At 36.9% G+C, this 11488-nt stretch overlaps 2 protein-coding genes across 2 annotated transcripts; one reads left to right on the top strand and one right to left on the bottom strand.

Annotated features, from left to right (window-relative positions):
- Positions 1-4392: 4392 nt before the first annotated feature.
- On the bottom strand, positions 4393-7972 carry LOC105385645 (probable dolichyl pyrophosphate Glc1Man9GlcNAc2 alpha-1,3-glucosyltransferase). Its single transcript, XM_011556058.3, has 8 exons — positions 7804-7972; positions 7402-7674; positions 7075-7222; positions 6562-6804; positions 6232-6337; positions 5732-5930; positions 5382-5468; positions 4393-5284 (listed from the first exon to the last, which is right to left on the bottom strand). Exons 1-8 carry the CDS (start codon positions 7860-7862, stop codon positions 4825-4827), a joined length of 1575 nt encoding a protein of 524 aa, XP_011554360.3. The 5' UTR covers positions 7863-7972; the 3' UTR covers positions 4393-4824.
- Positions 7973-10758: 2786 nt separating this feature from the next.
- Positions 10759-11287, top strand: LOC105385648 (transmembrane protein 60). Its single transcript, XM_011556061.3, has one exon. It carries the CDS (start codon positions 10880-10882, stop codon positions 11285-11287), a length of 408 nt encoding a protein of 135 aa, XP_011554363.1. The 5' UTR covers positions 10759-10879.
- The last annotated feature ends 201 nt before the right edge of the window (positions 11288-11488 follow it).

Genomic DNA, 11488 nt, shown 5'->3' on the forward strand with positions numbered 1-11488 from the left:
TTACAGTCTTTAATAACCGCATCTTCTCGCACTTTGTCCTTGTGAGACTTTTATATTTCATAACTGTCTATCTATCCGTGATGAAGTGAAGCTTGGTTTAAATCCGTGGTGTGTGCTAATTGAGTTATCGCCGAGCCGATGGCCCGATGGCCCCTTTGATCGTGCCGCGGCACTCTCACTTGGATACATGGGGAGAGGGGGGTGAAGGACGAGTTACATTTACAATGATCAATCATGTAATATTAATTAAATTAGGTACACAGGTAATGTTTAAAATATATGTACTTACCTACTCAAATGTCACGTAGGATGTTATTTTTGCTGGCTTGATTCATAAATAGCTTGCTGAAACTTTTCATTAGCTCAATATAATGCTACAGAACCATACAGAACAATAAACTAAACATAATTAACCAGACAACAATTCATCAAAACATTCGTATTTGCGAAGAGGTCCAAATTGTTCAGTAACTTATTCATTGAGTTGTAGTTTAATTTACATATTTAATCGAAACTACAATGGAAAATCTTATTAAATTTTCAAAACATTGGAAACAGTTTCGCACACTGAGCCCACGGCTCGCTGGGCAACATATTTCTAAATCACTGAACAAACTTTTAGCCTCTGTTTTCGATAGTATTGTTGTGTTGACTCGCACAAAAACTCTTTAAAATATTTCCATTGAACAGGCCGCGGCTAGCCTATCTTTGCTTTTTCAAACTGTGTTAGTTTTCAATAAGCGATGTGTGAACAACGCTGAATGCTCATGCCGCGGGCTACCGGCTTCCGAAGTTATTTTCTGCTCATCACTTTTGAACCTACCTACTGAAAAAGTGATATCAGCAACTTCCACTTTGGCCTAGTTTCTGTAAATATAAGTGAGGTGTTTGTTTGCAATAGTAGTGCAGATATGTAATAATATTAACTACTTATCTATATATACAATGAAAACATAAATAATTTGCGACGATAAACTACAGTCCATGAGTACTTTTAGTAAGTGTACCTACCTCATAAAACTCTACTTTCAAGTAGGATTTATTAAGTACAACCCGTGACCTATAAAGGACGAAACCTTGCCTACGTCTGAAACTTGTCTGAAATTCAGAAGAGTCATAAAAAGGCAGTTTCCAGTTATTGCACTGCACAATCACCGGCGGCTAAGTGACGGACGCGGAGTGCCGGCGCGTGTCCGCTGAATGAAGGGGCAAGTTTGTGACGATTGCCTGACGCCTGGGGAGCCACTCCGGGTTTACGAATACGATATACCTATTACAAAAAGTACTTATATATCTTCAGCACCATCATTATTTTCGCATTAAATTAGGAGACATAAAAATGTTCTTGCGGAGAACGGAGGTTACATAACATTCCTGGAAATCAGACAATTAAAAATCGGTCGCCGCGACGTGAGTGAGTGACGCTACTTTTCAAGATCATTAGGTAAGTATCCCATGCATCGTATCATACTGATCATACATAATATTACCTATTCATGAAATAGAAAGCCTATGCAGGTACGGAATGCCGATCAGCTGGATGCTAGCTCTTTTGAAACTTAATTTTAGCGTAGGTAATGCGAGAGTGAACACCCTATAGCGACTTGCTTGACCTTACCCTGGTCTTTAGTGTTTAGTATTTAGTCATAATCTTAGCTTAGACGTGTTAGTCGAGATAGTGTTTACTCCCATAAGCCCATGATCGTGATAAATAGACCACACGTGATGTGATTAGTGATTAGTATCAAGGTAGGTAGTAATGTAGAGATACTTTGTGGATTTTTAAAAATATGCATTCCAAACATATATACTTAGTAGAGTAATACAAATATAGACTTGCATATTTCTTAAAATGTACAGGATATAAAAATAAAATATTTAAAATGATTACTTACCTCGAAATATCTTTCCCTTATCTTAATCTCCAAAAATATTACGTACATAAATATGTATTAGGATTTTCGGACAACTTTGCTTTGAGCGATCCACAAATAGTTCCTACAATTTAACTGCACGCGAAGCAACCCTAACTCAATTATGAACAATTTGACGGCACTAAACTAACTCGGCAATATTTGATTGCTATTTCCAAAGGGCATTTCAATGTTCATCTGAACTCTATTGTTCGTCTCTCTAAGGACATTAATTGCGTTTCCGACTCGCCCTAAATTGACGGAAGGGCAGACGAACGCTGCAGTTAGCAACGGTGCAAAGGGTTTATTTGATTTCGAAACTAAACGTTGAAACTAAACCCTTGTCTGTCTCTATTTACAGTTAAAAAGGTAATTAATTCATCAACTAATTCCCCTCCGAGATAAATACAAACCTAAGAGGCAATCCTTCAGCTGAGTACCTCTTTCCACCCTCAGGGTTTCCACAATCAGATAGACAGATCACCCGCTAGTACCTCGTCAGGCGTGGAGACTAACACGTCAAGCATACGTAATGAAAGCCTACCTGGATATCACCTGCAGCTTCCCACTGGCCTGAAGTGAGTTGCTGAAGTGCATGAAACCGTGTGATAGGATTAGCTTTCACGAATAAAACGACTAACTTCACGATTGAGTGAGCGATGCCACTTGGGTCGGTTAGGTATATGAATTCTTTGATCACCTGCTTGATCAGTGTTCCGTGTCGCCTAGTAAATATAAAGGGAATTTCAATGTTACAAGGGTTGATCGTTTTATATGTTTCCTTGCTATATTTGTGTGTCTTCTTTGCTTGGTTAGTTCGAATGGAACTTTGTGAGTTCATAACTTGCTATATATTAACATGTACTTTATATCGTTGGTTTATAAAATTACATACGTTTTCTGTACCTAAGGACATATCTAACGCATCAATTAGGTACCTATAATGTCTATTAGCTACCGTTTACCTTACAAGCCATCCATCACACAACACGTCAATAGGTTTGAGTTATTTGTCAGCGCTCATATCGCGAGCTAAATTTACTGTTATAGCCTCCGAGCCACATTGTTATCAAATTAACCTGCAGGCATGCAGCAGCAATAATACCTGGAAGATTTCAACTTCCAGGGTAGGTATTATTTTATCCGTGTATAGGTAATTCGCTTCGAAAGACAATGACAATGTACCGGACAGTGGAATTTTATTCGCTTACGGCTTACATATGTATAAGCATAAGCATACATACTCGTACTTATCTAAATAAGATTTGGTGTAGCTTTAATTTAAAAATATCTACCTAATACTCAGCTAAACAGTTTTTTACTGAAATAAGACTAAATGAATTTACTTGAAGTCGTAAAAAAGATATAAAAAGCCGTCCCTGAAGAGACGGGACCGGGTATATACCTCGCTGCGAAACAAAAGGAAATTAGGGAGAAACTGAGATAAAACAAAATTAACTAAGAAGGTGATGTAATGGAAGGTGTTTGAGGAAAACGAGGCCACTGAGGCTCGTTCATACGCGATTAGTGGCTATAGGATTAGGCTAATTTAAGTTTAGGTACGCGCTATTATGCCTAGGTATAGGTATACATCGGATGTCCGCACAGGGGTAGTAATTATTCAACCCTATCTCGAAATTATCTTTGATTTAAATAAATATTACGTATTTCAATTCATTCCAAAAACCCAGGTTGAACTTTTTACAATACCATATAAATAAAATTGGATAATTTAGGTTACTATCTAGAATAGAAAAAAACTGAGGAAATAATATACTTACCTAAATGTTTCTCGGAGAAAGATTTTCAAATGAAAAAGGTTTTCGTTTGACTTATGATTTGCCGATGACGACTAGATAAACAACCAGACTGATATTTATAAACGTTATACCTAGGTACTTATTACTTATGTCTCTATTCCATCCCTATTTATAACCACTTAGTTACCTACCTATTGCATCGGGGTTGCATCGACCGTACATCCAATAACTACGCCGACAAGTTAATAAATAAGTGAATTGAATCTGATTGAACTTTGTTCCGGTCCATTTGGCTTTTATTTCTCGGCTTCCGGGCGAGTGAGTCGCGGCCCGGGCTAGTGGGGCGAGGCAGCACCGTCGGAAACATCCGTACCATAGAGCATCGGAGACTCGGGTGTACCCTCTACTCAATGTACGGACAGTCGGACTCATATAAGCATGCTGAGTGGGAGTTTTAACACCGTTGAAGTAGTGGCGAGTAAACGCTAATTTCTCTGGCGCGGGAGAGTTGCCACATCACGTTGATTTAGAAAAACCTACACTATGCCCTCAGTAGAGAAATAAGATGCAACCTTTGTGCGGACTCGCGGAGAAGCCATTTCAAACATTCTGTATGTATTTGGTCCCATGGTAGATGTCCATTATGTGGGTGTAAAGTAAGGAAGTTGATCGACAAAATTCTACCTTGATTATATTGGTAAGAAATAAAAGGACGAAACTAACAAATGACTGAATTTATTCACCCTGTAAAAATAATAAATTAGGTGTTGGTACATAATATTTAAATACATAATTAAGTACTTATACCTAATTTTGTAACATTGCACTCAACTTAAAATTAACAGTCTAGCAGAAGCTGAGGTCTTGGTTTTTCTCCACACAGAATTAACAAATGCTTACAGTCTTTACCGTTTTAGATTGATTTAGGTAATAATACATCTTAATGAACAATTTTATTATTGGTGGCCGTCGCGAAATTAGTACAGTCAACATAGTTATGTCATAAATAGCTCTCAGACTCTTCGTCCATTTGCGTGCATAGCAAGTAACTATACAAATCCACACTTTCACTTATTACACTCAACATAAGCAATCTAACACTCGTAACATTTTTCGATTACAAACAGAGTAAAACCATGTTTTAAAACAACTTATTGTACTTTCTTTGGCTCGGCCGCCGCGGGAATCGGCTGACTCAACTTGAACGTCAAGAAGTAGTAATAATACGAGATCCAGAAGTAAAACACACCTACCCAACAGTAAACTGAGGTAAGCATGAGGGGCAAAAACGGCAAAGTCTTGTGCAAACCCCAAGCCGGGTGAACCACATTCTCATACATAAATAGCACAAAAAACCCGTAAATATACATAGTTTCGAAAAACGATAGCATCGGCAATAATATAGGAATACGGTCCTTTTTCTTCTGCTTCGGATACTTTTCGTATAGAGATGGAAGGTTCCCGAAAGCCACTGCACAGTGGGTCAGCAACATCATTACTTTGATACCAAGTAGGTTGGTCGGGTATAGTAGAGGGAATAGCGAGTAGTGGCCCACTGTGGACAGAATTAGAAACATTCTTCCATCGTCTTCACCAAGCACTGACAGGAAACTGTGAAAAAAAAGAATTAATTAATAATTTCTCGGGAAATATGTAAGGAGATGTGAAAAATGTTGTATATAGTAGAGCAACTAAGTGATATAGTTACCTCAAGGGAATTAAGATCATCAGAATAGCTTTCTCATGAACATGCCATCCGAACATGAAAGAACAGGTGGCGCAAAGGGTGATACATCTGTAAATTTTTAAAAAAGCAGTGTTATTGTAAATTCTAGTTTTTCTTATTTTAGTATACAAACGATGATACCGACAAACTAATGAGATAGTAAATTCGTGGTCAAAGCTGGCCACCAATAGAGAACGATAGAAGCGCCTAGTGTTAGCAACAGACTCCTCGGAGGAATAGCGGGATAGTTACTATTGCCATCTCTCCTTCCTGTTGGCCTATATCCAGCAGTAGACTCTTATTGGCTTAATACAAAATAATTTAAAAATTACCTGACGAAATTCACGCCCCTATATCTCTTATCCGCGCAAAGATTCCACAAGTGTACTAAAGCTGGCAACATCGACACCGCGGTGAGCACAAACGTGGCGGCGGGCCGCACAGTTGGCAACACCGCGTGTTCGAACTCCTGTACTAGGCCACCCGTCATCGAGGCTTGCGCTGTTGCCACGTCGAACCCGAGCTTTGGCACTGGAATAAAAGGAAATAGGTTAAATTCGCCAAGCCAAATTAAAACCAATTGCAGTGATGTCAGCCAATTTATAAGGTTTTTGCATGAAATCTTTTTATAAGTAACTAGATATACCCGCGAGCTCATGGTTATTCATCATTCATCGTTAATCAAGGGTGTCATCTAACTCCATAATTTTTTTTATTAAAATTATTTCAGCCGTTTTGACGTGAAGAAGTAACAAACATATACACATACACACAAACTTTCGCCTTTATAATATTAGTTGGATAATAATCGGCCATAAGATATGGAACTCACATGCATGTTGCAAGACCTTGTCCACTAGGTTGTACGGGGCCCAGAAGTTGGGAGCCCAGTATGCGTGACACAGCCCTCGCTTGAATGGAAATAGTCTTGATATTACCTGAAACAGACACACATACTCATAAACTCATAAATTTTATAGATTTGTTCTATGTTTGTTTCGTTGAAGTTGATGATGAGCATCATCCAAGTTTTCACATTCATAGTAAAACGTTATTACATTCACACGATGCTACATTTGAATTATACTTGCTATTAAATTTAAACATAAAAATTAATATATTCAAAACTTGGTAGGCAAAGACTAAAATTTTAAATAAATACCTGAGGTAGATGATCCATTAATGGGGCGAAGGACACACCAGTCACGAATATAACAGTGAATGCCAACTTGATTAGATTCCACAGAGAGAATGAATACCAGGCAATGTGTTTGCCGTCCGTGGACGCCACCGTGAAGCAATATGCTCTGAAGAAGAACACCAGGAATGCAGGAGCTATGTACATGTAGATGTGCTTCATGTTGAGTAGGATTGTGAACCAAAAGGCTGCTTGCACAAAGTTGCTCTGAAACAAATAAAAAATTGATTTATATGAATGAGCATGGAACAAAATATATTTCCCTTATCTTGAACACATTTGCATACAGAATCCATAATGTGATATTTTCTTGTGTATGAGGAAGGAACACTATTCATGAGTAGATCAAAATGGTGATAAGAAATACAAAAGGTTGTTACATCACTGAAACAAGCTTTCTTAACATTACAATAGATTAATATGCACACAAAGGCCCATGAGTGTGTTAAATGCAACAATGAATTTACAAATCCTTACCCTAATACTACTGGATATTGAGAGCAGCAGGATGCCATATAAGATCCCATTGTACTGGAAGTGTATGTGGTCTACCATCAGCAAGCCCGGGTTGGAGACCAGCAGTATGAACACCAGGAGCTTCCCATTGCCTATAAGGTTGGAACATCTGGAAATAATATAGAATTATTGGTAACTGAAGATTTTTTACACTGTTTCAAGCAATAGAGACTTGGAGCCTGAAATATTATTGTTTTTTCTAAAAAATATTGTTGCAGGTATTGTCACTTTATAATTTTTCTGTTTAGTTACAAAATATTTTCTTCAGCAAAATAAATACTCACCTACCTCTTTATACTAATAAAATAAATTACATCCAGAGCTATAACAGAGAGCCTTTGGAACACCACAGTTCCTGTAGAGTCGTAGTTCAAATTACTGATCTCCAGCATTTTAGGGTCAAAGTATTTAGCCACTTGCGAGAGGGCGTATTCCATCCACGCGAATAATGGGGGGTAATCCAGGGTCCATTCGGAAGTTTCTTCATAGTACCATTTGGATGTTGATAAATTGTGGGTGAGAGCCAGCCAGTTTCTATGGACTTCAAAGTCGGTGGAATGACTGAAATGTACAAGGATAATGTGGAAGTTTGAATAAAATCAAAGATATAGTGATATAAGTAAAAGTTAAGTTAGGTTGTTCTTGTTCTTGCGCTTTCTAATCATTATTAAAGTGAAGTGGAATACGTACTATAGTGGAATGAACATAATTTTGACTGCAGTGATTAACACTGCTATTTGTACAATCATTTTGGTTTTGTAGATCGACCGGTAAGGAAAATTAGAAGAAAAACATTACAAATACCGATTTTTCCGACTGGAAGGAATGTTTACAAATTGAAATGTCAATGTCAAATTGTGCCATGGTGCACTAACAAAACAAATTGCTCTGTGATAAAATGCAGCCGCTGGTTTGGTGGTAGAATCTAAGATCGACCGCCATTGTGAAGTAGGTCTATCACCCAGTTGCAGAAACGTCCTTTAAGTTTTAAAAACATCATTAAACCTTAAAGTCCAATTAAGTCGTTGCAGAAAAGCATTTTAATGTGTCGTTTCATGAGACTTTTAAATTTATGTAATGAAATGTCAAATTTACCCTAATGAAATGTCAAAGTCGTTTTTTCTTCAATTTTGCGTTGCACACACTCAGTTGCAGAAAGCCTCTTTAAAATGTCACATTAGCTATCATGTCATTACCACTAATGATTCCATTATTTTAAAGCTGTTGCACAAAACTTTTTTGGACATAGAAATTGCTCCTTTAAGTAATGACAAGTTCAACATATCTACTCTGTGCTCATTAGGAAATGAATGAACTTTTGAGTAGAAATGAGTGAACGAATGCGTTTTGATCATGCAAAAATCATAACATTTAGCATAAAATTACAATAATCAAAGAAATTCTACATTATTCTGAGATTTGATTCACCTATAACAAAACGCAAAATAAAATGTCAACAAATAACAACAAACAATACCACCGCATCGTTTTTCTTTATAATTACAATGTTGTTTTACCTACTTAACTACATAACTGCAAAATTATGCCGATACTGGAAGATAAACAAGTGAAAAATGCAGGTGTGACCTGAAATAAAGTGCGGAAGAAAACGCGTTATTCGTTACTGTTTCAACTGGTAGGTTAGATGCTGCTACGACCAGATTCACTGGAAGACCATTGCCTTACGTATTGAAGAAGTACAGGAAAGCCGCTTCGTGGATATGAAGATGCAGGCTGGGCAGGTTTCATCAGAGAGCCAGAGGTGCAGGCATTAACAACCCGCAGAGAATTGAATAGATAACTTTTATTCAACAATCATAGTTATAAATATGAATTACCTACTATTGTAGTAATATTAAACATTAAAAATACAATTTAAAATACTGTTTTTTATTTATAAAGAGATAACACTGCATAGATAGATTGCGAAATTTTGGTAATGAGTTCTTGTGTATTGGTTCCAATTCAAGCACATAAATGTTTTCCTCTGCTATAATATCGATTACAATTCTGTTTAAGACACTACACTGATTGAAATAGTTTCAAATACATAAATTATTATAAGAAAATAAATTTAAAATTGGTTATAATGGATGCTTTTTGGGTCATTAGATTTGAAGTATATTTTAAGGGACCAAACGTCAAAATAAAGTCACTTTAGTGGCTAATGTGGCTTTGTGCAACGCAAAATTGAAGAAAAAACGACATTGACATTTCATTAGGGTAAATTTGACATTTCATTAGATAAATTTAAAAGTCTCATGAAACGTCACATTAAAATGCTTTTCTGCAACGACTTAATTGAACTTTAAGGTTTAATGATGTTTTTAAAACTTAAAGGACGTTTCTGCAACTGGGTGACAAAGCCACATTAGCCACTAAAGTGACTTTATTTTGACGTTTGGTCCCTTAAAATATACTTCAAATCTAATGACCCAAAAAGCATCCATTACCTATAACCAATTTTAAATTTATTTTCTTATAATAATTTATGTATTTGAAACTATTTCAATCAGTGTAGTGTCTCGAACCGAATTGTAATCGTTATTATAGCAGAGGAAAACATTTATGTGCTTGAATTGGAACCAATACACAAACGTACTCATTACCAAAATTTCGCAATCTATCTATGCAGTGTTATCTCTTTATAAATAAAAAATAGTATTTTAAAATTGTATTTTTAATGTTTAATATTACTACAATAGTAGGTAATTCATATTTATAACTATGATTGTTGAATAAAAGTTATCTATTCAATTTTCTGCGGGTTGTTAATGCCTGCACCTCTGGCTCTCTGATGAAACCTGCCCAGCCTGCATCTGCATATCCACGAAGCGGCTTTCCTGTACTTCTTCAATACGTAAGGCAATGGTCTTCCAGAGACTCTGGTCGTAGCAGCATCTAACCTACCAGTTAAAACAGTAACGAATAACGCGTTTTCTTCCGCAGTTTATTTCAGGTCACACCTGCATTTTTCACTTGTTTATCTTCCCGTATCGGCATAACTTTGCAGTTATGTAGTTAAGTAGGTAAAACAACATTGTAATTATAAAGAAAAACGATTGATGCGGTGGTATTGTTTGTTGATTGTTATTTGATTTGTTGACATTTCATTTTGCGTTTTGTTATAGGTGAATCAAATCTCAGAATAATGTATAATTTCTTTGATTATTGTAATTTTATGCCAAACTTTATGATTTTTGCATGATCAAAACGCATTCGTTCACTCATTTCTACTCAAAAGTTCATTCATTTCCTAATGAGCACAGAGTAGATATGTTGAACTTGTCATTACTTAAAGGAGCAATGTCTATGTCCAAAAAAGTTTTGTGCAACAGCTTTAAAATAATGGAATCATTAGTGGTAATGACATAATAGCTAATGTGACATTTTAAAGACGCTTTCTGCAACTGAGTGTATGACCTTCACAGTGAAGCAACCTAAGCTTCAGTTTTTGCCACAGGTGCAGTTCCTTCAGCCTTAGCAGGCCGCAGCCGTCGTTCCCTTACTCAGCCATAGTGTAATCGGCCTTATAAAATGCTTATAAACCATATGTTATTTGACAGATTTATGTGACACCTGTCAATGTCAAATAAACTCAAAAATGTTGGCGTTGCGGATTTTTACCAAAACCAAAACAGATTTTCTTTAAAAATATAATCGTTCGTTTAAATTCGGTTGCATTAAAACGTTTCCTCAAAAGAGGGACACTTCTAAATACTATTAACCGTTTTTGACCACAACAACAGAACCACTAACCACAACAATGGCAATTTTGCACCGAGCCCTCTTCACCTGGTTCATATTTCTGGTGTTCCTGATCCTCCTATGCTTGCGACTGGAGTCCAAGACGCACTGGAACTGGTTCATCGTGTTCATCCCGATGTGGGTGTACGACAGCATCCTGCTAATATACGTGTTGTTCCACATGATCTCTCACTGCAGGAACGGGCTGGAGCGGTTCCGAGGGACCATCAACAAACACGTCTGGTACATTGCGGCTATTGGACTAAAAATGGCGGCGCAAATCATAATATGTATTAAACTAGAGTACACGAAAGTACACCTGCCCATTTACGTTGTGATGACGCCAATATGGATGCTGCTGCCAGTTCTCTGTATGGAGGTGTTCATTCACTTAATAAAACATTCGAGCGGCGGCAGTCGGTACTAGTTGTAGTCTATTTTAACCCTAAAGATATGGATGATTAAAAATAATGTAGTGAAACTTATTGCAAACACATTGGAGGACATGTGACCATCAGTCTTGTAGATAAATATAAACTTGGCACACAAACTGTTTGCACTTGTCAGTGTTTTCTGTGACGGATTTACTTGCACGGTTTGAGAGAATCTTCCAAATCTGAAATAGTTG

Source organism: Plutella xylostella, chromosome 13, assembly GCF_932276165.1.
Source record: "Plutella xylostella chromosome 13, ilPluXylo3.1, whole genome shotgun sequence".
Lineage (NCBI taxonomy): Eukaryota > Metazoa > Arthropoda > Insecta > Lepidoptera > Plutellidae > Plutella > Plutella xylostella.

Coding starts and splice junctions, on each gene's coding strand:
- LOC105385648 (XM_011556061.3), top strand. CDS start 10,880: ATGGCAATTTTGCACCGAGCCCTCTTCACCTGGTTCATATTTCTGGTG.
- LOC105385645 (XM_011556058.3), bottom strand. CDS start 7,862: ATGATTGTACAAATAGCAGTGTTAATCACTGCAGTCAAAATTATGTTC. Junction 6,338..6,561: donor TAATGGATCATCTACCTCAG/GTATTTATTTAA, acceptor TGTCTGTTTCAG/GTAATATCAAGACTATTTCC. Junction 5,931..6,231: donor CAAGGTCTTGCAACATGCAT/GTGAGTTCCATA, acceptor CTTTTATTCCAG/TGCCAAAGCTCGGGTTCGAC.